Consider the following 27,870-nt stretch of genomic DNA (forward strand, 5'->3'; position numbering starts at 1 on the left):
AAGAACAAAATTCAAAAACACCCGATACTTTACTTTATTGAATACCATTAATGTTGCATAGGCAGATCTTTAATAATCCGGTCCCGCTCTAAAGAAGATCACTTTTAAGGCTCAAGGAAGCATTCATAAACCCTTTAATAAGGTCTATATGGATGGCCCATGGCTCAGAAATCACCCAGAAGAAAATCCCATGTTATGCAAAGGGTGACAAAAGGGTTATGCTTCATTTTCCAAAGCACCAGATATAGGGACTTTTTATAATCACCCTTTCTGTAGTATGACATTACTCATAGATGCTTTGTAAAGTCATGTAGGGCTTATGAATACATTATGAATGCTTTAATACATTTTAGTCATAGTCATTCAGCAGATGCTTTTTATTAACGTGTTGTTTGTCTAAAGTGGGACACATAATTCAACATCAAATTAATTAACATCTCATTTCACATGACTTGATGTGATTAGTGGTTAACCTGCTAATTGTTGTGTAGAGTTCAGTGATCTAATGTTTAGGGGATACAAAGTAAGACAGAGCAGCTATGTGGGTTGATTCTTAAAACACAGTGCAAAACCTGCTAGCACACGTGCAATCATTGGACGAGTTACTGGAAAGATTAAACTACCAACGGGACATTAAAAACTGTAACATCTTATGCTTCACGGAGGCTGAAAGACAACAATATCAAGCTGGTTATATAATGTACCGTCAGGATAGAACAGCAGCATCTGGTAAGACAAAGGGCGGCAGTCTTTGTCCAGTTGAAGTCGGAAGTTTACAGTCAGCCACCAATTGTGCAAGTTCTCCCACTTAATAAGATGAGGCCTGTAATTTTCATCATAGGTACACTTCAACCATGACAGACAAAATGAGAAAAAAAATCCAGAAAAATCACATTGTAGGATTTTTAATGAATTTATTTGCAAATTATGGTGGAAAATAAGTATAATAACAAAAGTTTCTCTCAATACTTTGTTATATACCCTTTGTTGGCAATGACAGAGGTTAAACGTTTTCTGTAAGTCTTCACAAGGTTTTCACACACTGTTGCTGGTATTTTGGCCCATTCCTCTATGCCAATCTCCTCTAGAGCAGTGATGTTTTGGGGCTGTTGCTGGGCAACACAGACTTTCAACTCCCTCCAAAGATTTTCTATGGGGTTGAGATCTGGAGACTGGCTAGGCCACTCCAGGACCTTGAAATGCTTCTTACGAAGCCACTCCTTCGTTGCCCGGGCAGTGTGTTTCGGATCATTGTCATGCTGAAAGACCCAGTCACATTTCATCTCCAATGCCCTTGCTGATGGAAGGAGGTTTTCACTCAAAATCTCACGATACATGGCCCCATTCATTCTTTCCTTTACACGGATCAGTCGTCCTGGTCCCTTTGCAGAAAAACAGCCCAAAAGCATGATGTTTCCACCCCCATGCTTCACAGTAGGTATGGTGTTCTTTGGATGCAACTCAGCATTCTTTGTTCTCCAAACACGGCGAGTTGAGTTTTAAGCAAAAAGTTATATTTTGGTTTGATCTGACCATATGACATTCTACCAATCTTCATCTGGATCATCCAAATGCTCTCTAGCAAACTTCAGGTGGGCCTGGACATGTACTGGCTTAAGAAGGGGGACATGTCTGGCACTGCAGGATTTGAGTCCCTGGCGGCATAGTGTGTTACTGATGGTAGGCTTTGTTACTTTGGTCCCAGCTCTCTGCAGGTCATTCACTAGGTCCTCCAGTGTGGTTCTGGGATATTTGCTCACCGCTCTTGTGATCATTTTGACCCCACGGGGTGAGATCTTGCATGGAGCCCCAGATCGAGGGAGATTATCAGTGGTCTTGTATGTCTTTCATTTCCTAATAATTGCTCCCACAGTTGATTTCTTCAAACCAAGCTGCTTACCTATTGCAGATTCAGTCTTCCCAGCCTGGTGCAGGACTACGATGTTGTTTCTGGTGTCCTTTGACAGCTCTTTGGTCTTGGCCATAGTGGAGTTTGGAGTGTGACTGTTTGAGGTTGTGGACAGGTGTCTTTTATACTGATAACAATTTTAAACAGGTGCCATTAATACAGGTAACGAGTGGAGGACAGAGGAGCCTCTTAAAGAAGAAGTTACAGGTCTGTGAGAGCCAGAAGTCTTGCTTGTTTGTAGGTGACCAAATACTTATTTTCCACCATAATTTGCAAATCAATTCATTAAGAATCCTACAATGTGATTTTCTGGATTTTTTTCCTCATTTTGTCCGTCATAGTTGAAGTGTACCTATGATGAACATTACAGGCCTTTCATCTTTTTAAGTGGGAGAACTTGCACAATTGGTGGCTGACTAAATACTTTTTTGCCCCACTGTACACTTAGGTTGGAGTCATCAAAACTCGTTTTTCAACCACTCTACAAATGATTTGTTAACAAACTACAGTTTAGGCAAGTCGGTTAGGACATCTAGTTTGTGCATGACACAAGTAACTTTTTCTACAATTGTTTACAGAAAGATTATTTCACTGTATCACATTTCCAGCTGGTCAGAAGGTTACATATACTAAGTTGACTGTGCCTTTAAACAGCTTGGAAAATTCCAGAAAATGATGTTATGGCTTTAGAAGCTTCTGATAGGCTATTTGACATCATTTGAGTCAATTGGAGGTGTACCTGTGGATGTATTTCAAGGCCTACCTTCAAACTCAATGCCTCTTTGCTTGACATCATGGGAAAATCTAAAGAAATCAGCCAAGACCTCAGAAAATAAATTGGAGACCTCCACAAGTCTGGTTCATCCTTGGGAGCAATTTCCAAAAGCCAGAAAGTACCATGTTCATCTGTAAAAATAATAGTACACAAGTATAAACACCATGGGACCACGCACCCGTTATACCGTTCAGGAAGGACACGCGTTCTGTCTCCTAGAAATGAATGTACTTTGGTGCGAAAAGCACAAATCAATCCCAGAACAGCAAAATAACTTGTAAAGATGCTGGAGGAAACAGGTACAAAAGTATCTATATCCACAGTAAAACGAGTCCTATATCGACATAACCTGAAAGGCCGCTCAGCAAGGAAGAAGCCACTGCTCTAAAACTGCCATACAAAAAACTCAGACTACAGTTTGCAACTGCACATGGGGACAAAGATCATACTTTTTGGAGAAATGTCCTATGCTCTGATGAAACAAAAATAAAACGGTTTGGCCATAATAACAACGATTATGTTTGGGGGGAAAAGGGGAGGCTTGCAAGCTGAAGAACACCATCCCAACTGTGAGGCACGGGGGCGGCAGCATCTAGTTGTGGGGTGCCTTGCTGCAGGAGGGACTGGTGTACTTCACAAAATAGATGGCATCATGAGGTAGGAAAATTATGTGAGCATACTCTCAAAGTTGTGGCAAAATGGCTTAAGGACAAAAAAATCATGGTATTGGAGTGGCCATCACAAAGCCCTGACCTCAATCCTATAGAACATTTGTGAGCAGAACTGTAAAGGAGTGTGCGAACAAGGAGGCCTACAAACCTGACTCAGTTACACCAGCTCTGTCAGGAGGAATGGGCCAGAATTCATCCAACTTATTGTGGCCCACTGATGAAATATATCACTCTCTACTATTATTCTGGCATTTCACATTCTTAAAATAATGGTGATTCTAACTGACCTAAGACAGGGAATTTTTACTAGGATTAAATGTCAGGAATTGTGAAAAACTAAGTTTAAATGTACTTGGCTAAGGTGTATGTAAACATCCGACTTCAACTGTATTTTTGTAAACAACAGCTGTTGCACGATATCTAAGGCAGTCTCGAGCTATTGCTCACCTGAGATAGAGTTTCTCATGACAAGCTGCAGACCACACTACCTACCGAGAGAGTTTTCAGCTATCTTCTTTGTAGCTGTTTACATACCACCACAGTCAAGAGGCTGATACCAAGATAGCATTGAATGAGCTGTATTCCGCCATAAGCAAACAAGAAAACGCTCACCCAGAGGCGGTGCTCCTAGTAGCCGGGGACTTTAATGCAGGGAAACTTAAATCAGCTTTACCAAATTAACATGTTAAATGTGCAACCAGATGGAAAATAACTCTGGACCATCTATACTCTACACATAGAGATGCATACAATGCTCTCCCACGCCCTCCATTTGGCAAATTTGACAATAATTCCATCCTTCTGATTCTTGCTTACAAGCAACAATTACAGCAGGAAGCACCAGTGACTAGATCAACAAAAAAAGTGGTCAGATGAAGCAGATGCTAAGCTACAGATCGTGGACTTCAGGAAACAGCAGAGGGAGCTCCCCTTATCCACATCGATGGGACAGGAGTGGAGAAGGTGGGAGGTTTTAAGTTCCACTGCATACACATCACGGACCAACTGAAATGGTTCACCCAGACAGAAAACATGGTGAAGAAACCATTACAGACTACAAAAGGAAGCACAGCCGAGAGCTGCCCAGTGACACGAGCCTACCGGACGAACTAAACTGCTTCTATGCTCGCGTTGATGCAAATAACACTGAAACATGCATGAGAGCACCAGCTGTACCGTAAGACTGTGTGATCACGCTCTCCACAACCAATGTGAGCAAGACCTTTAAACAGGTCAACATTCACAAGGCCGCAGGGCTAGACGAATTACAGGCACGTGTACTGCGAGCATGCGCTGATCAACTAGCAAGTGTCTTCACTGACATTTTCAACCTCTCCCTGTCCGAGTCTGTAATACCAACATGTTTTAAACAGACCAGCATAGTGCCCCTGCCTAAATGACTACTGACCCATAGCACTCATGTCTGTAGCTATGTCTGTAGTGCTTTGAAAGGCTGGTCATGGCTCACAACACAATCATTCCAGAAACCCTAGACTTCAATTTGCATACCACCCAAAAAGATCCACAGATGATGCAGTCTCTATTGTACTCCACACTGCCCTTTCCCACCTGGACAAAAGGGACACTTATGTGAGAGTGCTATTCATAGACTACAGCTTAATGTTCAACACCATAGTGCCCTCAAACTCATCACTAAACTAAGGAGCCTGGGACTAAACACCTCCCTCTGCAACTGGATCCTGCACTTGCTGACGGGCCACCCCCAGGTGGTAAAGGTAGGTAACAACACATCCACCACGCTGATCCTCACCACAGGGGCCCCTCAAGGATGTGTGCTTAGCCCCCTCCCGTACTCCCTGTTCACTCATGACTGCACGGCCAGGCACGACTCCAACAACATCATTCAATTTGCCAATGACACAACTGTGATAGGCCTGATCACCGACTTCAACGAGACAGCCTACAAGGAGGAGGTCAGAGCCTACAAGGAGGAGGTCAGAGACCTGGCCATGTGGTGCCAGGACAACAACCTCTCCCTCAAAGTGATCAAGACAAAGGAGATTATTCTGGATTACAGGAAAAGGAGGACCGACCACGCCCCCATTCTCATCGACGGGGCTACAGTGGAGCAGGTTGAGTGCTTCAAGTTCCTTGGGATCCACATCACCAACAAACTAACATGGTCCAAGCACACCATGACAGTTGTGAAACGGGCACGACAAAACCTACTCCCCCTCAGGAGACTGAAAATATTTGGCATGGGTCCTCAGATCCTCAAAAAGGTTCTATAGCAACACCATCGAGAGCATCCTGACTGGTTGCATCAATGCCTGGTATGGCAACTGCTCGGCCTCCGACCGCAAGGCACTACAGAGCGTAGTGCGAATGGCCCAGTACATCACTGGGGCCAAGCTTACTGCCATCCAGGACCTCCATACCAGGTGGTGTCAGAGGAAGGCCCTAAATATTGTCAAAGACTCCAGCCACTCTAGTCATAGAATGTTCTCTCTGCTACCACAAGGCAAGCGGTCCTGGAGTGCCAAGTCTAGGTCCATTAGGCTTCTAAACAGCTTCTACCCCCAAGCCATAAGACTCCTGAACATCTGGTCAAATGGCTACCCAGACTATTTGCATTGCCCTCCCACCACTCTCTGGCGTCATCTATGCATAGTCACTTTATTTAACTCTACCTATATGTACATACTATCTCAACTACCCGGTGCCCCCGCACATTGACTCTATACCGGCAACGCCCTGTATATGCCCTGTATATATTGTTATTTTTTACTGCTGCTCTTTAATTTATTTTCTCTCTTATTCTTATCCGTATTTTTTGAAACTGCACTGTGGTTAGGAGCTCGTAGGTAGGCATTTCACTGTAAGGTCTACCTGTTGTGCTCGGCGCGTGTGACTAATAAAATTTGATTTGAAGAGCACTTGAGCATATTTTCTTCACCGCAGTCAGAATTGTCATTACTTGGTGGTGAAGCATATCACTTTTCCAGTCCCCTTACTAGATGGGCCTGGCTGAACATTGTGTGCCAACAGTTTGAAAAGGCCTGATGGCAGTGCATGCCAAGAGTCTTTTTGCTAACCAGATGGACTGAAACATTTCAACTTCAGTCAGATGCCTTCGAGCCATTTATCACTTATGAAGGGCAGGTGAAGAAAGGCAAGACAGGAGAGCTAATTTCTCCATCTTCATTATCTTTCCTACATTCGGTTTTCATTTAAAACACGCTCCTCAACCTCTCGTGACATGTAATTGTGAAGAACATAGTCGCTACCATTCTGTAAATCTGTGTATCCTTTCATTATTCAGTGTCCTCACTGCCCATAGACTGTATAATGTCCTCACAGCCCATATGTGTAGCTCTGTTTTGTATGGCTGGGTGAAGAGAACAGGCTCCATGTGAGGAGACCGCTTTAATTATGCATGTGCTTCAGCTCACAAGAGAATACAAAACACAGCTAGCAGAGATGTATCACGTGCGGCTGCAATACGAGACAGGGAGATTTATGCTGATTCACGAGATGGCCTAATTGTAACTGCTTTGATGCAATAAACTGAAAATGTTACTGCATATTACTGTGCTGAAGGTTTTAAGGGCACAAAAAAAAGGTGGATGTTCTATTTGTGAAACAATGAAACTGTCCCTCGCCCACTGATAAATGCAGTGTTTGACATATGAATGGATGCTTGTAATGATGAAATTCCAAATTTTGAAATGCAGGATGACTCAATTTTTGGAACAATTCACATGAACAAAATTGTTTGTGTTTTGCAATTGCATCAGAGGTTGCAAAATGGAAGTCTAAATAGACTGTTATTAAGCCTCTTGGCGCTGAGAATAGACTACTTGGTGCCATGCAATATCCTGATAAAAATGACTATCATCAGTTATCTGTGAGGGATTGGGTTGCTTCCAACGAAGGGGCAAGTGTCCCTTATTGATTGGCTTCTTGTTATTCCACCTCCATGCATTTTGATGAGAAATGCCTATAAAATATATAAAAAGGCAATAGACACGGCCAGACAACAAGAAATGAGACTTTCTTTGGACTTTGTGCTTTACCATTTCAGCAGGTAAATAATTTCCTTATAACATAATATTGCATTCACAGCTGTTTTAAAATAGGCTAGCCTCGAACACTGAATTCCACTACACAGAAGGCCAATTACAAGTGAGGTTACAGCCCTTTTAATCTCATTCATTGCCAGCGGTCGTGAACGGTTTCCAAAAACAGAGTTGCAATTTGAGCCAACGTGAAGGTCACATTATCGGTCTAGTTGACCACTGCAAGTGCATAATCACTTCACAGGACAGACATTTTGACGGATATTCAAAAGAGAAGGACAGACAGAAATTTCAATATGAGATAACCCAGACTCTTCACTGTCTGATTTAGCCAACAGTTTAGAAGATGCATAATATTCTACAAAAATCAGAAATTAAAGTGTTTTTTGCTAAACATATTTAAAATGGGCAGAAGGGGGGAGAAATGATTTAGGAAAATTAAGAGCCTTCTAATACTGAACAAAAATATAAACGCAACATGTAAAGTGTTGGTCCCATGTTTCATGAACTAAAATAAAATAATAAAGATCCCAGAAATGTTCCATACGCACAAAAAGCTTGTTTCTCTCAAATTGTGCACAAATTTGTTTAAGTGTTAGTGAGCATTTATTATGTATATCCATCTGACAAGTGTGGAATATCAAGAAGCTGATTAAACAGAATGATTATTACATGGGTGCATCTTGTGCTGGGGACAATAACATGTCACTGTAAAATGTGCAGTTTTGTCACACAACACAATACCAAAGATGTCTCAGGTTGAGGGAAGCAAGCAATTGACATTCTGACTGCAGGAATGTCCACCAGAGCTGTTGCCAGAGAATTTTACATTAATTTCTCTACCATAAGCCGCCTCCAACCTCTTGAGGTTATGGTATGAGCAGGCAGGCATAAGCTACAGGCAACGAACACAATTGCATTTTATCGACGGCAATTTGAATGCACAGACAGATACTGTGACAAGATCCTGAGGCCCATTTTTTTTAACCTATTTGTGACCAACAGATTCATATCTGTATTCCCAATCATGTGAAATCCATATATTAGGGCCTAATTTATTTATTTCAATTGACTGATTTCCTTATATGAACTGTAAAATCTTAGAAATTGTTGCTCAGTGTACATAAGCTACATTCTTAATTGTCACTTTTTTATCCCTCTTGAAAAAGTTTGACTTTGTGCTAGACATAAACCTGCACAAATGTAGAAATCTATTCCGGATGTCACATAAGAAGTAAGAATAAAGCTATTCTATTTTGGCTGTTCTATTCTATATTAGGTGCAGTCTACTAAGGTGTAATAAATGCTGGGTGCACATGTGCAATAGGTTAATTTAGGACAGAGATTGTAGTTTGTATGCCGTGATTGGGGGGCAGGGTAGCCTAGTGGTTAGAGCGTTGGACTAGTAATTGGAAGGTTGCAAGTTCAAACCCCCGAGCTGACAAGGTACAAATCTGTCGGTCTGCCCCTGAACAGGCAGTTAACCTACTGTTCCTAGGCCATCATTGAAAATAAGAACTGACTTGCCTAGTTAAATGAAGGTAAAATATCAGGAGCTGGCTGCGAAAAGTTTGATTAAACAATTCAGAGCTGGAAACTAATAGATCAGATGACAAATATTTAAGGAATGCGAATTGATATACAATCCCTTAAATCAGCTGTAACTGTCAATAGAAAAAAACAAAACTTAAAATAATTGAGTGAACCTGAATCCTGAAAACGAATGCTGAAGTCGCTTGCAGACAGACTCCTCCCTCTCTATAATTATTATGGCCATAGGATGTCCCAGACTGGTCTCAGACTAGATGTAACATAGTAAACATAAATCCAGGACACTCAAGTTACGATATGTTACGTTTGGTATGGTTACACAAGATAGAAGGTAACTTATGGCAAAAATGAAAGGAGGGTGGATGGTCAAGTTGGATGGGTGGGCGTATAAAGTAAACATCTAGCAACCCAAAGGTTGCGTGTTCGAACCTCATCCTTTGCAACTATTTAGCACGTCAGCTAACCCTTCACCTAACCCTAACCCTTCCACTGATCCTTTAACCTAACAGCGAACCTTAACACGTGACCACTAGAGCTAACTAACGTTAACCACAACAAATTGGAATTCGTAACATATCATACGTTATTCAAATTCATAATATGCTGTAATTTATGCAAATGTATAACATATTGTACAAATTGTAACATCATACAAAATGGATGTCTCGACATCCACAAATGAATACATACCATAAAGTACCACAGTAACAGTCATAATAATACCCATGAAACGTAGCAGTCAAACAAGGAAATGGTTCCAATTGTTTTTCCACCATTCCTTTTTTTTTAAACACTTCAAATAAGGGCTGTGTTTCGGGTGGGTTTACCCTGGCGTGACGTTTTGATAACAGTGCAAAACTCCCTAGAGAACAAGGTGACTTATCAATATATTCTCCTGTATTTAACCCCTCAAAATGAAATTCTAATTAGCTGCTAATGTGGCTATCATAAAGAAAATACTAATGCCATGATCTGGACTAGACTGCCGAATCGAGGCAAAGGTAAGAATCACTGGGTTAACTATATGTAACGGATGTGAAACGGCAAGCTTAGTTAGTGGTGGTGCGCGCTAAATAGCGTTTCAATCGGTGACGTCACTTGCTCTGAGACCTTGAAGTAGTGGTTCCCCTTGCTCTGCAAGGGCCGCGGCTTTTGTGGAGCGATGGGTGGAAGTTTTAAATTGACACAATACCTCTTAGCAAAGGTGTCAGCTTGAGATATGCAGGAGCTTGCCGGGATTTGTAGTCTTGCATGATGTCTACTGTGATGCTAATTAGCATTTTCAATAGAAATAAAGCTGAATATATTGATAAGTCACCTTGTCCGAGAGAGATTTACATGCTTATCAAAACGTCACAGCTGTAAACCTACACAAAATGGACATTATGACACCTCCACTGTGGGGCTCTATGAAACATAGCTTACTAAAATAAGTATCTCGGATATACGTACAGAATAATACGAAATTCTCTGAGACCACGTTGGATGCCCGCAAAGCATTGATGAAGAAGCTTCAGTATCTAGCTACACTGGGGCGGCCAACCCTGCTATCAACTCCGAAACACATCCCCGCTACTTGTTAATTCCAAGAAAGTAGCATACTTTCATACATTTACACAGAGCATAAAGAGAAATTGCACTACAAAGACAAAAACATTTTTCGAGCGGACACCAGAGGCAACTTTCGCAACAAAGTAAAAAGCAGCGAGCATAACGATGCGCTCGCAGGAACAGGTCGGAGATCTGCAAAAATGTTGTTTTGCACCCTTTTCAGAGATAGCAATGTGATTAGTAAAAAAATATCCTTTACCTGATCATATCGAGGTCTTCCAAGTTGGAACGCAGGACAAGCTGCATATTGCGCCATGACAGCGAATCAGATGATTTATTAATGAAGTGAATCATGAAACTGGATTTTTAAGTAGTGAACTAGCTACACTTCCAGTGAAACGGTTGTCACTAGTTACTACAACCACAAAGTCATAAACCCCGCCCATTTCTACAAATTATCTTCATAAAATTGGATTTCAAACCTAATCTTAACCACACTGCTAACCTTATGCCTAACCTTCAATTAACAAGTCCATCAATTTTTCGTTTTCATTCGTTTTTACAATATAGTACATTTTGATTTAGGTGACTGGAAATCCAGTGAAACGACTGAAGCGATTAATCGCGATGTTATTTGGGAGGTGTAGTTTCTGTCATGTCGCGTTACACAGCGAAAGTCAGTCAAGATGACTACACATCCCAAAGAACTGATCAGCTGAGAGGTTGCATAATGGTTCTTGTGGTGTGGTCATTCAGATATGTTACATAGATTCACAGAGGAACCCCTGTTGACCCAATTTTACTTGCACAGTGTTGCACTGTCTGTAACACAGGAGGTTGGTGGCACCTTAATTGGGGAGGACTGGCTTGTAGTAATTGCTGGAGCAGAATCAGTGGAATGGTATCAAACACATGGTTTCAATGTATTTGATGCCATTCCATTCCCTCCTTTCCAGCCATTATTATGTGATACCCTCCCCTCAAGAGACTCCTGTGGCTACACAATGAGCCTAGGAGTCGGCAGAAGACAGCATTAATCACAACACCCAATGACATTTTGTAATGAACGAGCTTGTGTAAAGGACCTCACGCTGCATGCTTAGCCAGTACCACTTCCTTGTGATTTGGCCCATACCTGGTGTAAAGCTGATCAAACAATGTTTGAAAAGGGTCTAAATACAAATGCTGTAGGCTTACTGTACAGTAGGTTAGGGTTACCGCTATTCTGATTTAAGTTTTGCCAGAAATGTTTGACTTCAACCTTTGAGCTTCTGTAATGTGGAAGTTTGAATTAAGTCTTGTTATAAAGTTACTGGAAAGACAAGCCATGCATTTTTACATTCGAGCAATTCATTCAATGTGTAAACTGATACTGACCTGATATTTTTTTTTTTACCTTTATTTTACTAGGCAAGTCAGTTAAGAACTAATTCTTATTTTCAATGTCAGCCTAGGAACAGTGGGTTAACTGCCTGTTCAGGGGCAGAACGACAGATTTGTACCTTGTCAGCTCAGGGGTTTGAACTTGCAACCTTCCGGTTACTAGTCCAACACTCTAACCACTAGGCTAGATCATGTGTAACCTGTTTTATTATTCAGCTGTTCACATCTAAGTAGCTTTTATACTGTGAGACATACATCAATTCAAATCAAACTTTACTTGTCACATGCGCCAAATACAACAAGTGTCGACTTTACCATGAAATTCTTACTTACACACCCTTAACAAACAATGCAGTTCAAGACAGAGTTAAGCAAATATTTACCGAATAAACTAAAGTAAAAAATAATAAAAAGTTACACAATAAAATAATAGTAGCAGCAGTGTAAAAACAAATGGGGGTGAGGGGTTAATGTAAATAGTCAGGGTGGCCATTTGATTAATTGTTCAGCAGTGATGTACTGGGGCCTACACACTACCCTCTATAGCGCCTTATGGTCAAATGCAGAGCAGTTGCCATATCAGGCGGTGATGCAACCGTTCAGGATGCTCTCGATGGTGCAGCTGTAGAACTGCTTTTTGAGGATCTGGGTACCCATGACAAATCTTTTCAGTCTCCTGAGAGGGAAAAGGTACTGTTTTGCCCTCTTCACGACTGTCTTGGTGTGTTTGGACCATGATAGTTTGTTGGTGACACCAAGGAACTTGAAACTCTCAACCCGCTCCACTACAGCCCTGTCGACGTTAATGGTGGCCTATTCGGCTCGTCTTTTCCTGCAGTCCACGATCCGCTTCTTAGTCTTGCTCACATTAAGGGAGAGGTTGTTGATCTGGCACCATATATATAAAAACTAAGAAAATAGCACAGTTGGTTAGGAGCCCGTAAACCAGCAGTCATCCCCTCCAGCGCCATTCTCTCTCTCTCTCTCTCTCTCTCTCTCTCTCTATCTATCTATATATATATTTATATATATATACTGAAAAGTGATTCTACATTTTAAAAAAATATATAATAATTGCTTTGGAAATGTATTCTAATTTATCTCACGCTTTGAAAAGTAGTGCTTTTATTTTTCGAATTAGTACATTGTATAGTCCAGTCCGCACGCTAACCTTTTCAAACTGTGCTCCTATTCGTTTTGATGTCGGAGCATCTGCGCCTTCAATTTAACATCATCACGATCGGAACCTCTATCGTTGTCCTGTCTTGCCACAGCACTGTGAAACGCAGCACATTTAAGAATATGAATGATCTAGTTATGTAAGGGATCAAGGGGATTGGATGCATGTTTTAAAGAAACGCCCCTCAAGATTAGAGTAAAAAGAGCAGCGCGGTAGTGCTGTTTAATGTACAATGTTGTCAACAAAAGTAGGTTAGTCTTACTCCCGTCCCTATTGCTGAATGCAGCCTTTTGACAGCATGTACTGAAATCGATTGAATTTACATTTGCATTAGTCCCCTCGTTTGGTGATTGGCATTTAGGATAAAAACGAATTCATCGTTTGGTGATTGGCATTTAGGATAAAAACTAATTCATGCTTGATCTGAAAGTGTTGTCCGAGGCTCCGTATAGAGGGTGTGACGCAATCGCGAAGCCTCCATAGGCATGCCGTTCCCGTTGCCTCACACATTTTGGAACAATGCGGAGGGCTCCTTATAGCTCAGTATTGGCATGATTGGCTGAGGGTAGGTGGGGGGTGGGAGGTCCTGTTTAACACAAACTCACTTCCTTGACAACCGTTCTACGCAACAGCTCGACGCTGCCCCGCTAAACGCAAAGTGTATGAATGCCCTGACTTCTGCAGAGGCCGTATCACCATAAATGCTGCAGTGCCAATGCAGGCGCCAGTTTAACCATGTGTCCTTTTAGGCTGTGACAACGAACAGGTAGCAGACAGATCTACAGTATGTTTTAGCATGGCTGTGACAAAGAAAAGGTAGCAGACATATCTACAGTATGTTTTAGCATGGCTGTGACAACGAACAGGTAGCAGACAGATCTACAGTATGTTTTAGCATGGCTGTGACAAAGAAAAGGTAGCAGACATATCTACAGTATGTTTTAGCATGGCTGTGACAACGAAATGGTAGCAGACAGATCTACAGTATGTTTTAGCATGGCTGTGACAACGAAAAGGCAGCAGACAGATCTACAGTATGTTTTAGCATGGCTGTGACAACAAAAAGGCAGCAGACAGATCTAGAGTATGTTTTAGCATGGCTGTGACAACGAAAAGGCAGCAGACAGATCGAGAGTATGTTTTAGCATGGCTGTGACAACAAAAAGGCAGCAGACAGATCTAGAGTATGTTTTAGCATGGCTGTAACAACAAAAAGGCAGCAGACAGATCTACAGTATATTTTAGCATGGAAGTTTGGTAGGGTGACCGGATTTGTAACTGAAAATAATTTGGCAAATAGACTGTGAACCGAAAAGTGTATGTTTGATTCTAGAGGGGGACAATAAATAATTTGATTAGGGTGTAGAGGCAGATATGGCATCTTGTCTTCAGGAGATTTTATTATCTATTTACATGATTTAGTCTGATCAGTGGAACAATTCTTAACAATGGGCTAAAATATAGGGTCTTTAGTGTGCTTGTCAGCAAGAACACTACTGTTATTCCCCACACTTATTTCAGTATTCCACTTTTTCCCATTTTTGTCAGTGTCACGTTCTGTCCATCGTTCGTATGTGTTTTCCTTGTTTTAGTGTTGGTCAGGACGTGAGCTGGGTGGGCATTCTATGTTGTGTGTCTGGTTTGTCTATTTCTATGTTTGGCCTGATATGGTTCTCAATCAGAGGCAGGTGTTAGTCATTGTCTCTGATTGGGAACCATATTTAGGTAGCCTGTTTTGTGTTGGGTTTTGTGGGTGATTGTTCCTGTCTCTGTGTTTGCACCAGATAGGACTGTTTAGGGTTTCACTTTTCTTGTTTTGTATAGTCTGTTCATGTATAGTCGTCTTTATTAAAAACATGAATAACCACCACGCTATGTTTTAGTCCGCCTCTCTTTCACCAGAAGAAAACCCTTACAGAATCACCCACCAACCAAGGACCAAGCGGCGTGGTAAACAGAGGCAGCAGCAACAGCAGCAGCAGGAGAAGCGACAGGTGCAGCAGGAGCAACAACAGCAGCAGCAAAGGCAGCAGCAGGAGAAGCAACAGAGGCAGCAGCAGCAGTGGGAGAGGCTGCACTATTTGGATAAATGGACTTGGGAGGAGATCCTTGACAGAAAAGGACCCTGGGCAGAGCCAGGGGAATATTGCCGCCCCAAAGCCGAGCTGGAGGCAGCGAAAGCAGAGAGGCGGCATTATGATGAGCTAGCACGGCAGAGCGGCTGGAAGCCCGAGAGGCACCCCCAAAAATGTATTGGGGGGGGCACAGGGAGAGTGTGGCAGAGTCAGGAGTCAGACCTGAGCCAACTCCCCCTGTTTACCGTAAGGAGCCATGGATGGAATTGGAGCTGTCGGCGAAGCAGAGTGCTGAGTCGGAGAGTGTGGAGGATGTATTGGACAGAGTAGAAAGAAAGCTGTTGGTTTGGCATAGTATGCACGGCATACCAGTGCCAGCACCACACATCAGGCCTACAGTGCGTCCCGCCTGTCCAGCGCTGCCGGAGCCTTCCTCCTCTCCAGCGCAGCCAGAGTCTCCCGCCTGTCCGGCGCTGTCAGAGCTACCGCCCCTCATGCCAGAGGCGCCAGAGCCCCTCATTCCAGAGGCACCAGTGCTCCTCAGTCCAGCGCTGCCAGAGCCTTTTTCTCCAGTCTGCCCAGCGCCGTCTGAGCTACCCGTCTGCCCAGCGCCGTCTGAGCTACCAGTCTGCCCAGCGCCGCCAGTGCCGCCAGTCTGCCCAGTGCCGCCAGTCTGCCCAGTGCCGCCAGTCTGCCCAGCGCCGCCAGTGCCGCCTGTCTGCCCAGTGCCGCCTGTCTGCCCAGTGCCGCCTGTCTGCCAGGATCCGCCAGTCTGCCAGGATCCGCCAGTCTGCCAGGATCCGCCAGTCTGCCAGGATCCGCCAGTCTGCCAGGATCCGGCAGAACTGCCAGTCGGCCAGGATCCGCCAGTCTGCCAGGATCAGTTAGATCCGCCAGTGTGCCAGGATCCGCCAGTGTGCCAGGATCCGCCAGTGTGCCAGGATCCGCCAGTCAGCCAGGATCCGCCAGTCAGCCAGGATCCGCCAGTCAGCCAGGATCCGCCAGTCAGTCAGGATCCGCCAGTCTGCCAGGATCTGCCAGAACTACCAGTCAGCCAGGATCCGCCAGAACTGCCAGTCAGCCAGGATACGCCAGTCAGCCAGGATACGCCAGTCAGCCAGGATCTGCCAGTCGGCCAGGATCTGCCAGTCGGCCAGGATCTGCCAGTCAGACAGGATCTGCCAGTCAGACAGGATCAGTTAGATCCGCCAGTCTGCCAGGATCCGCCAGTCTGCCAGGATCCGCCAGTCTGCCAGGATCCACCAGTCAGCCAGGATCCGCCAGAAGTGCCAGTCAGCCAGGATCTGCCAGGATCCGCCAGTCGGCCAGGATCCGCCAGTCGGCCAGGATCCGCCAGTCGGCCAGGATCCGCCAGTCAGCCAGTCGGCCAGGATCTGCCAGTCGGCCAGGATCTTCCAGTCGGCCAGGATCTGCCAGTCTGCCAGGATCAGTTAGATCCGCCATTCAGCCAGGATCCGCCAGTGTGCCAGGATCCGCCAGTCAGCCAGGATCCGCCAGTCAGCCAGGATCCGCCAGTCAGCCAGGATCCGCCAGTCAGCCAGGATCCGCCAGTCTGCCAGGATCCGCCAGTCTGCCAGGATACGCCAGTCTGCCAGGATACGCCAGTCAGCCAGATCCGCCAGTCAGCCAGGATCCGCCAGAACTACCAGTCAGCCAGGATCCGCCAGAACTGCCAGTCAGCCAGGATCCGCCAGTCAGCCAGGATCCGCCAGAACTGCCAGTCGGCCAGGATCTGCCAGTCAGCCAGGATCTGCCAGTCGGCCAGTCGGCCATTTAAAGTGTAAAACCACCTAAAAATATATTTAAAAAAATATTAGCATACTTTCAATTTAGTAAGCAACAAAGTAGTCAAATTATGAGTGTTCATTTAATGTTCTAAGAATCCTAAATACACCTGACCTGTGGTTTTTATTATAACATTTTCCACCCTGGTCATAGGCCTAAGCCATGTCAAAATATGTGGAATTAGTCCCCCATCTGGGGGTTGTGCCAGGGGGCAATGAAATTCACATAGCAAATCTCACTCCAATCTTTCTTCAAAGGTTGGCAGCCCTGCATCTATTGTTATCTCCAAAGTTTTGGCATATTCCATAAATCGAGGCAGCGATAAGTAAGGAAACCGCTCAGGGATTTCACCATGAGGCCAATGGTGACTTTTAAACAGTTAGAGTTTAATGGCTGTGATAGGAGACAACTGAGGATGGCTCAACAACATTGTAGCTACTCCACAATGCTAACTTAATTGACAGAGTGAAAAGAAGGAAGCCTGTACAGAATACAAATATTCAAAAACATGCATCCTGTTTTCAATAAGGCACAAAAGTAAAACTGCAAAAACATGTGGCAAAGAAAGTAACTTTGTCCTGAATACAAAGCATTATGTTAGGAGCAAATCCAACACATCACTCAGTACCACTCTTCATATTGTCAAGCATGGTGGTGGCTGCATCATGTTATAGGTATGCTTGTCTTCGGCAAGGACTAGGGACTAAGCACAGCCCAATCTTAGAGGAAAACCTGGTTCCGTCTGCTTTCCAACAGAGACTGGGAGACAAATTTGCCTTGCAGCAGGACAATAACCTAAAACACAAGGCCCAATGTACACTGCATTTGCTTACCAAGACAACATTGAATGCTCCTGTGTGGTCTTGTTACAGTTTTGACTTAAATTAGCTTGAAATCTACGGCAAGAGTTGAAAATGATCAAATACCAACCTCACAGAGCTTGAAGAATTGTAAAAAATAATAATTAATTGGCATTAATTTTGCACGAGGGGAGGGGGCAGGTCGGTTTCGTCACTTCAAGCCCAAATATATCATCCTTTGATTAAAACGATTACTTATTGACTTACATCGTTGTGCAACGTCATGCGTAAGCCCTGGCCATTGTCTTTCAGCTCGAAAAAGTGGATTTCTAGTTGTGTGGGAGTTTAAGTACTATACTAAATAATACAGGCAATGTCATACAAAAATTATATAAACAAACCAATATACATAATTATATACATTCGCTTTGCAAATCCAAACCAAAACGTGAAAATTTAACTTAAATAGCATAAATGCCTTTGAATTCATTGTAACACCTATCTTACCACATTAACATTTATTAATTTATTCTTTGCACACACTTCATCCATGAAGAGTAAAAAAAATACATAATTATTTACTAAATATGACACTAGCTCAAGTTCACCTTTCCCCATGTAAACAAATTGAAATTCAGTGGAATTCTCCTCGAGTCGGTCTGTTTTTGAGTCAGTATCTTATGGCAAATAATTACAGTATTTACCATGATGAAGATAATTTGGGTCCATATCAAACTAATTCAGACACTTACATGTTTTTCTGAATTTGAAGCAATGTCATATCAAGTAAGAACAATTTATACCACTGAATATGACATTTTCTGTATTCTTCCTCAATGCACATGTATAATAATTCTAATGCAGTACATTTGACAAAAGCTGTGCCACTTTCATTATACTAAGTAGCAAGTGTAAAGTGACCAGTAACATTTGCTATGACTACAGTTTCTGATTAGTACTTGCAGCCTGACATTTGAGCTATAGCAAGCATGCACAGTGGGCAATATTGTGTCTTCTATCAACGAGGCAGGGTATCAGCAGTGAAACCTGGATGGTTGTGAGATTTACTTTTTGCTTAGGGATGTGTTGAACTACACCTGCCCCTGGAGAAGTGATCACCAACCCTGGTCCGGAAAGAACTACTTGGATGTGTAGGCTTTTGTTTCAGCCCTGCACTATAACTTCTGGTTCAGCTAAACAACTAACCATCAAGACCTAATCAGGGACTGAGCTGGAACAAGAGTCTGCTCCTCCTAGTAGCTCTCTGGGACTAGGGTTTGATGGTGACCATGGCCCTATATTATACTATATTATACTAGCACTAGCGGTCACTTGTGTCGGGAGCGCACTTGAAGGAGTGTGGGTGTCTGCTCCATGATCTGCACCAGCAGCCTGTCGATGTAGTCCTCCAGGTCGCGCACCTGCGCCTTGATCTTCTTCATCTCCGCCTCGTGTTTCTTAAGCGGCACCGCCTGCTGTTCTGAGGCCGCCTTCTGGTTCTCCATATCCATCTGCTGCTGCAGCAGAAGGGAGATCAGCTCCATTTTGGTCAGCTGCTCGTACTGGGCAGACCTGTCCGTTAATGATTCCTGAGAAGACAAACACAGGCCCTGTCAGAATACTTTGAGAATACATCCTTCATTCATATCTTGAAGTAATCACTGATCTGACAAGACTGGATCTGTTACATAAAATGGGAAAACACAGATTAACAAGAGGAGGTACTCAATTGATAAAAATCTATTTCTGTCAGAAGACATTTTATTGTCACATACACCGGATAGGTGCAGTGAAATGTATTGTTTTACAGAGTCAGCCATACATGACCAACAACTTTTCCACTGAATGTTGAACTGCCCAGTTTTTTCCAACGTTTTAGGTTGGAAAGTCATTAATTATGTGAATTCATGGACTCTTTTATACCTCAATCTCAGTCTCAGCCTCAGCCAGTGTCTGCTTGGCGGCGAGGCCTGAGTGGATGGAAGACTTGAGCTTCTCTAGAAATGACCGGACCTCTTTCTTCTCCCCCTGACTGGCTGTGGTGGTCAAGGGCTTCACTGGGTGGGGTCTGCAAAGAAAACATCACCATCAAAGGTTCACTGCATTGGATTATGTGTACATAACACTTTTCACATGAAAATCAATATATAGTACAGTACAATGTGAGGCACTGGCATTACATAGTATATGGTAAAATTCATAACAATGCACCAGCCTGGATTTAGAATTTACTGTATATATCTCTACAAAACAACAAAATCTGTTCAGCAACAGGTTTCAGCAAGAGAGCATAAAAAGAGCTTATGTTGTCTGATTTTAGTATAGCACAAAGCTATATATATCCCTCAGCAGGAATGACAGGCTCCAGGGTGAAGTTTCCTTAGGTACAGATCTTGGATCAGCTACCTTAGTGGGAAAACGCAAATTGACCCACGATCAGTATCTTGAGGAAATGTCACCCTATACCTAATGAGAGTGAAGGAAGGCACTTCCATTTTGCTTTCATTTACAGATGGTCAAAATTTCAGCAGACAGCTGAAGAAGTTGTTTAAATCATCAAGATAAGGCTGAGATTTTCATTGTGGTGACTGTGATTGTGGATGTGGACTCCTAGATGTGATGGGACAGTCAGCAACACAAATGTATGACACAAGTTAATTACACAGAAGTGAGATGAGCAACGTAAAAGATTAAGCCATTTACAAAACCGTAGCAACCAATGGGTTTGCATGGGTAGGTGGTACTGGTAGGGGATATATACTGATTAATTAAGAGAACTTCCTCTTAAGGAAGCTACTTGAATAGATTAAATAAAAGGAACTGAAAATATTAGTTTTGTTTGGAAGAATGAGAATACAGTCTAACAATATGTAGGTTCAGGTTTTCAAGCTATGGCTTATAAACAGCTAGCAGGTGTGCTATGTCTAACTATTTCTAATTATTGCATCCCATTGTTGACTACGACCTGGCAACCCAACCTGATATTTTCTCAAGAGAGGTCAAGTGGCTACACTCTGCAGAGCTTAGGTGTGAGGAGAAGTCTCACCTGCTCTCTTGTCGGGGCAGGCTGCTAGCTGGCTGGGTCTCCTCAGGTAAAAGTGTGTGCCGTGCATCGACCAGGGGCTGGACAGTGGTGGAGGAGGTAGAAGAGGAGGAGGAGAAGGAGGAAGAGGCGCAGGGGGCAATAGCCAAGGTGGCATTGGCTCCGGTGCTGGGTCTCAAGATTGGGGGGTGATGTATGGAGGAGGGCCCGGGGGTGGGGAGTAGCTTAGCCTGGGCATTAGTTTCAGTCACCAGGGAGGGGGCCACAGAGGAGGGACTGGAAGCATGCAGAGAGACACCAGGCCTTAACCTGGCACTCATGGGGCATCTGACGTTTGGGGCTACTTTGGCATGGAGGTCTTCGAAGCTGATGGTCCCGGTATGTTTGGATGGGGAACGTTCCGTTACGCAGTTTTCTTTTGTAATTGACTGAGTGGAACTATTTGTGTTTGTTTTTTGCAAGGAAACAAATAATTTAGCTGCCTTGAACGTTGTCTCTCTATCTGGTGACAAAAAAATTGATTTGGTGGGTTGATTTGAGAAGGGTACTTCAATGCTCTCTGTGAGTACATGCCCAGGAGACAGTGATTGGTGAAGAGGGCTCTCACGCAATCCTTTGCCAGGGCTATTTGCACCACCGTTGCCGTAGAGCTCTCGTATCATTCCCTTGAGACTTCTGTGTGAACTAGCACCCCTTGGTGAAGACTCATTGACAGGCTTGGTTCGTTTGACCAGAGGCTGACTCACTTCCTGTTTATTGCGTACAACTTCCTGTTGCATTCCAATCTGTGGAGAAACTGGAGAAGTTCTAATGTGACATGAAGGGTCTACTATTGAACTGTCTATCTTTGATTTATAAATGTTGCCTTTTCTATTCAGTGGAGATTGTGTGTGTTTTATATCTACAGTGTCTCTAGTGATGTCTTCAGACTCAATGTTAAGACTGTTAGGCGTAAAAATGCTATTGTTCTTATTGCTTGCAGGATCTCTGCCTGATGTAATCAATTCACAACCTCCATCTTGCCAATTGTCTTGACAAAGCAAGGCTTCTGGTAAATTTGCTTTTAGGGCAGAGTTGACGTCTATAGTACTAGGCTTCTGAAAAGTTAGCATATCCTCTGCAGATAGCCGTATATCATGAGCAGAAGATGCTATGTGAGTAACTTGTGGAGGTTGAGGAAAAATGCCACCTAAACTTTTGAGGGTATGCACTGGAATCATTTCAGATGGAGATGGGGAAGCATCAGAAGCAGAGTCAATAAAACTAAAATCAGAGTTACTTAGATTTTTATTTAGATCTTCCAAGGTTAGTGGAGGCGATTCATGATGGATGTTTCTGGACTTGGTAGGCTTATCTGGGTGAATTGAGAATAATTCCATTGTTGGGTCTGGTGTAATTGACGCAATGTCAAGCGTCTTAAGACTGGATTTAGAGTGTTTTGGGGAAGACATATACAGTAGGTCGGCAACAGTCATTTCACTATCAAGAAGCATTACTGGTAGAGATAAGGCTTTGATTTCAGAATGTGAAGTGTTCTTTACAACGGCGTCTTCTCTAACAGTGGGACTGGTGTCCGTGGTATCCTCTGAGGCTAACAATATTATCGAATCCTTTACATTCGGGTCTAGATTGTTTTCTGTTGCATCTGGCCATAAGTCCTGCTCAGTAAATATACATTTACAGCTATCATCTTCATCTCGCAATGGTTCATAGTCAAACTTCTTGAAGTCATCTTCAGACTTGAATGGAGATGGAGACTCTGGAGAAATATTGGCATAATGCTGTGAGTGTTCGGTATGAAAGTCCGACATGTCACTGCTGACGAGAAGGTCTTTGCCTAAGCTTGGGTACAGGTGGGGACTTGGTGTGCATCTCTTGTGCCCGCCTTCTCTTGTGTGCTGAAGGGAAAATGCGCCCGTTTGTGACAGGAGACAGGCCTCTTTCTGCACAGCCAGCTCCTGATCCCTGTGCAACCAGCTGTCAGAAGATCTCTTGTTTACCAAAGGTCTTGTTATGGGCCTCCGTGGAAGCAACGGTGGAGGCTCTGCTTCTTCTTCACTCATCCGCATCTCCTCAATAGGTGGAATAGTGTTACCCTTATGTGGAGGAGTGCTTCTTACTTGAGCTTGCCACGAGGTTGTATTTGAAGGGTGATTGGTAGGAGAGCTCTTTGGCGAATTCAGTCTGCTGGACGCAAAGGCGTCAAAGGACTCGTCGCATTCTCTTCCCAAGCTCTCTGATATGGAGCGAGAGGTGAACGGATTCGGGGGGCTGGCAGTCACCGCTCTCGGGAGTAAGGCAGGGAGGGATGTCTGCCTGGCTACAGGCCTGGGCCGCTCACGCCGTATGGCGGCCATTTTCTTTGGCACTGCGACATCGTGGGCGGTACTGCGGATGCAAGGCAAAGCTGTGGAATGACAGGGGGAGCAGGTGGCGCAAGGGGGGGACCTCCGGGCCTCTTCGGCTATGAGGTCCTCAAAAAAGGGGTTACACTGCAGACGTGGGAGGAAGGGGTTGGAGGGAGAGATGGGGTTGGGTGTCAGAGAGGGGGTGAAGGTGTTAGTGGGATGGCCACTGTCGGGTGAGGCATGGCCAGTGGAAGAAGAGCACTGGGTGGGAATGGGGGAGCGAGGGGGGAGGGGAGGAGGGGTGTCTGAGTCGCTTTCTACCTTAGAAGAAACTTCCAGCCTGTGGAGGGAAGGCACAAGCAGTCCTCTTTGTTAATTTTGTGCAAGCGGACCCATTCAAAATATGGGTGCCATTTTCTAACACACATAGAAAAAGGAAACCCAGATGTCTAAAGAGAAGAAGCATCTCATGCCAACTACTGTCTATTTGAGGACTAGCTTCAAATATTTTCATATGTGAATATGCTACAATTGCCAAAAAATGCAAACAATAATGTGTTATGGAAAACAGCAACAAGAGTGTACTACAAAAAGCAAAATAACATTTAGCAAATTACTGAAGCAAGGTGAGGTGCAAAAATGCAAGATGTACTACATTTGGAACAGTAATAGAAACACTAATACTGCAGATAATTTAATAGCAAAAACAGGTGATTAGTGTATTGGGCAAGTATTCATAAAGCATCACAGAGTAAATTACTAATCTAGGATCAGTTTGGACTTTTAGATCATAATGAATAAGGTTACATGGACAGGGAGGATCTGATCCTAGATCAGCACTCCTATTCTGATATGCTTTATGAATACTGGCCCAGATGTTCCACAACATACCAAACCTAAAGCTTAAAGTGCAGGTAGATATTTCTCTGTATACAGTATCTGACCCCAAGCAAGGTTAAGAGTGAAAGAGTAATACTGTATATGCCATTATTTCCTTTTCAACTCGTCACATGGCCTCTGTCTTTGATTTCCTCTGATTCAAAGGACAGTAACGTTACATATATTCTTATACAAATGGCCTAGATGTTGACTATTATCCTGTGTTAATAGTACAGTATGAACCTTAACATGTTGTGCCTTACATGAGGTGATATGAGATTGCAGCACTTTGTGACAACTGCTGATGTAAAAAGTGCTTTATAAAATACATTTGATTGATTTGAAATGGTAGATGAACTGGCCACATTTCCATTTGAAAGGAACAAGGGGCAGCATAAACACTGAACACAAGGAAATCAAAACCTTCCAAGATGTAGATGTCTGTGTGCTTTTGATGGAAGGCAAAACTGTATGAAGCCCTTGAGTGTGGAGACATCTGAAATGACCCTCCACTCACCTTGGCTTGTTCTGGGAGTCACAGGAGCCAAACCAACCTCGCAGTCTCCCCTCGGTGAGAGGACAACCCTGGCTTGGCGCCAACTTGGCAGGTAGAGAATCACTCTTCCCTCCGGAGAATAACGACTTTCTGAGCTTTTTCCTTTTGTCTGCTGAGTCCACCGTGGTGGTGGAAGACAGCATTGAGGCAGCTGCCAGCACAGGACGACCCCCCACCTGTGCGCTTTGAACCTGGGAGACATGAGGTTCGGCCTCCTCCACGTACTCATCTTCCTTATTCACCTTGTCGAAGGACCAGCACCGTCCCTCACCGGCTGAACCATTGTCCTCGCTCTGCTTTGTGAGGTTCTGCAGCGAACAATAGAGGGGGGAGCACTTCTCAAGGAGGACCAGCTTGGATGGGAGGGTGTCTGAGCCCTTGGGACCCACTGGTTCGGATCCGTAGATGTGGCTTCCGTTGCTGCACAGAGGGGATTGGGAGGGAGTCATACCCTGACCTTTGAGGGATTCCACTGCAGGACAGGGCTGGGGAACGGCAGTAGTGGTGATCCTACTTGCCTCATCGCTGAGGGATCGATTGTGAGTCAGTATCTTTGGGGAAGATTGTGTGTTGTTGAGCACTATTTGGGGGGAAAGAAACGGGGTCAAAGTATTGGCCTGAAATGGATCGGCCTTAATAATAAACTCTCTTCCAAAACAATTAATTAAAATGCATAAGCTTGCTAGATCCTTTAGATACAATACATGCTTTTTTGTGTCTGGTAAAGCTTCTGTCAGAATATAATCTAAATACAGGTCACTGCATATTACAGACATACAGGGCAATTTCTAATGAAAATGAAACACTTGGACAGAGGAAATCTGCATGCTTACCTTTTTTAGCTAGGTCTGTGTCTCTGTGGTGGGTGTCAACTTTGACCTTGTTGCTGTAGATGGGGGAGCTGGGGGGACTGGAAGGGTCCACCAGGATGCCTAGGTCCAGAGGAGGGGGACAGGGTCTCTCACTGGTCAAGGACAACATGCTGCTCTCTGAGGCCAGCGACGAGCACGACCTTGTGTCGGACGAACTCCTCAGCTTTCCCTTCCCCTTGAAGAAATCCTTCACCTTGCTCTGCTTCTCCTCGGCTACCTCCACGGGGTCCTCTCCCCCTTCCCCTCGGTCCCCCTCTCGGAATGGTTTTCCTAGGGAACCTGACAGGGCGGCGAAGCGTCCCGGCACGATGGCTGATGAGGACTCCATGTCGCCGATCTTCCTCCCCGTCACACGGTCCTTAAGTTTGCCGAAGGCAGACCGTGGCTTGTCCTTCATGGTTAGGTCGAACATGCTGGCTGTCAGGTTGTTGCGGGTGAACTGGACCGTCACCTGGATCTCGCCGCGCTCCTTCTCATTCCGGCCGGCCTTGGAGTTGAGTTTGAGCCATCTGGACCCACAGTGAGAGGAGACTGTAAGGCATCAACCATCCCCAGCGCTCCACACATGCATTTTCATGCAACTTAAACGCATATTTTATATTATAAAACGTGTTGTTTGGATCCCGAATGCTGATTGGATGAGCAGCATTCTAAGCTGTGCTGTATTGGCCGACGCAGGCACACCATGCCTGTTAAGAGTTCCATTTCAAATTATCACTGGGCCTCCATAAGACTATCATGTTCATGTTGCTGTCCAAATCATCTCTTGCATTTATCTCAACTTTCACATTATTTACCCTTGCTTCCAGTCTAGCATTTAGTTTGGTACAGCAGGGGTTAATATAGGCACAGCTGTCTGCCTGTCAGACATCTGAAGACATCGGAATTTTTTAAATGTGAACTCCCCTGGAGCCTATCATAGAGGGCCAACGGGTGTCTAGACGCAACTCAACTTTTTCTGGGCCAGGCGAAATCATGTATCAACCTACCTTCTGAGGCACTTCTCAGGTATCAGACGATACTGACAGCTCAAATATTTCTTTGGATATTTGAGAACACATCACCACTGTCCAAATACCTGCAAACAAGTTGGATGGACATCCTGTCTGCCCATCGAATGGTTGTGGCTACACAGGAAACCCTGAAAGGCATGTCAAGAGACTTTGACACCATTTAAGGCAGCTACAGACACATTTGTTCAGTTTGCAAATAAGAAAATCAAAGAACAGGATGAGGACACAGAGCTGGAGAAGGTGGAAGCCACTCTGCCACAGAATAGGGCAAGAAAGAAGAAAATCATGTCTGGAGAGATGGCTCAAGATGAAGCTTTGACAGAGGCAGAGAATGTCTATAAAGTTCAAGTCACCGAGGAGGACATCCTAATGACCCTGGATACTGACATGGTTACTGAGGAGGACATCCTAATGGCCCTGGATACTGACATGGTAACTGAGGAGGACATCCTAATGTTCCTGGATACTGACATGGTTATTGAGGAGGACATCCTAATGGCCCTGGATACTGACATGGTTACCGAGGAGGATATCCTAATGGCCCTGGATAGTGACATGGTTACTGAGGAGGACATCCTAATGGCCCTGGATACTGACATGGTTACCGAGGAGGACATCAAAATGGCCCTGGATACTGACATGGTTACTGAGGAGGACATCCTAATGGCCCTGGATACTGACATGGTTATAGAGGAGGACATCCTAATGGCCCTGGATACTGACATGGTTACTGAGGAGGACATCCTAATGGCCCTGGATACTGACATGGTTACTGAGGAGGACATCCTAATGGCTGGCTCTGGATACTGACATGGTTACTGAGGAGGACATCCTAATGGCCCTGGATACTGACATGGTTACTGAGGAGGACATCCTAATGGCCCTGGATACTGACATGGTTACTGAGAAAGACATCCTAATGGACCTGGACACTGACATGGTTACTGAGAAGGACATCCTAATGGTCCTGGATACTGTCATGGTTACCGAGGAGGACATCCTAATGGCCCTGGATACTGACATGGTTACTGAGGAGGACATCCTAATGGCCCTGGATACTGACATGGTTACTGAGGATGACATCCAAATGGTCCTGGATACTGACATGGTTACTGAGGAGGACATCCTAATGGCCCTGGATACTGACATGGTTACTGAGGAGGACATCCTAATGGCCCTGGATACTGACATGGTTACTGAGAAGGACATCCTAATGGCCCTAGATACTGACATGGTTACTGAGGATGACATCCAAATGGTCCTGGATACTGACATGGTTACTGAGGAGGACATCCTAATGGCCCTGGATACTGACATGGTTACTGAGAAGGACATCCTAATGGTCCTGGATACTGACATGGTTACTGAGAAGGACATCCTAATGGTCCTGGATACTGACATGGTTACTGAGGATGACA

General features: G+C 44.2%; 3 protein-coding genes across 4 annotated transcripts in view; all 3 read right to left on the reverse strand.

Annotated features, from left to right (window-relative positions):
- sfxn5a (sideroflexin 5a) overlaps positions 1–10,924 on the reverse strand; it is a 42,486-nt gene extending 31,562 nt beyond the window's left edge. For both annotated transcript variants that reach the window (XM_035767703.2, XM_035767696.2), the window contains exon 1: positions 10,757–10,924. In XM_035767703.2, coding sequence (XP_035623596.2) covers positions 10,757–10,813 — 57 coding nt within the window. In that variant the 5' untranslated portion in view covers positions 10,814–10,924. The remainder of the gene's footprint in view (positions 1–10,756) is intronic.
- Positions 10,925–17,210: 6,286 nt separating this feature from the next.
- LOC118384048 (mucin-4-like) lies at positions 17,211–23,901 on the reverse strand. Its single transcript, XM_035770403.2, has 3 exons — positions 20,788–23,901; positions 19,665–19,809; positions 17,211–19,330 (listed from the first exon to the last, which is right to left on the reverse strand). Exons 1-3 carry the CDS (start codon positions 23,139–23,141, stop codon positions 19,070–19,072), a joined length of 2,760 nt encoding a protein of 919 aa, XP_035626296.2. The 5' UTR covers positions 23,142–23,901; the 3' UTR covers positions 17,211–19,069.
- Positions 23,902–24,524: 623 nt separating this feature from the next.
- Positions 24,525–26,688, reverse strand: LOC127929810 (rab11 family-interacting protein 5-like). Its single transcript, XM_052518255.1, has 2 exons — positions 25,401–26,688; positions 24,525–25,147 (listed from the first exon to the last, which is right to left on the reverse strand). The coding sequence occupies exons 1-2, from the start codon at positions 25,849–25,851 to the stop codon at positions 24,525–24,527; spliced, it is 1,074 nt and encodes a 357-aa protein (XP_052374215.1). The 5' UTR covers positions 25,852–26,688.
- Between the last annotated feature and the right edge of the window lie 1,182 nt (positions 26,689–27,870).

This window comes from Oncorhynchus keta, chromosome 4 (assembly GCF_023373465.1).
Source record: "Oncorhynchus keta strain PuntledgeMale-10-30-2019 chromosome 4, Oket_V2, whole genome shotgun sequence".
Classification (NCBI taxonomy): Eukaryota; Metazoa; Chordata; class Actinopteri; order Salmoniformes; family Salmonidae; genus Oncorhynchus; species Oncorhynchus keta.

Bases quoted from the DNA above. Each gene is read 5' to 3' on its own strand.
- LOC118384048 (XM_035770403.2), bottom strand. From the start codon at position 23,141: ATGGCCGCCATACGGCGTGAGCGGCCCAGGCCTGTAGCCAGGCAGACA. The intron at 19,810-20,787 runs GTGAGACTTCTC...TTTTCTTTGCAG, and splicing joins CTGCCCCGACAAGAGAGCAG to ACCCCACCCAGTGAAGCCCT. The intron at 19,331-19,664 runs GTATAAAAGAGT...TTGTCTTCTCAG, and splicing joins AGGCTGAGACTGAGATTGAG to GAATCATTAACGGACAGGTC.
- LOC127929810 (XM_052518255.1), bottom strand. From the start codon at position 25,851: ATGTTCGACCTAACCATGAAGGACAAGCCACGGTCTGCCTTCGGCAAA. The intron at 25,148-25,400 runs GTAAGCATGCAG...CCCCCCAAATAG, and splicing joins CACAGACCTAGCTAAAAAAG to TGCTCAACAACACACAATCT.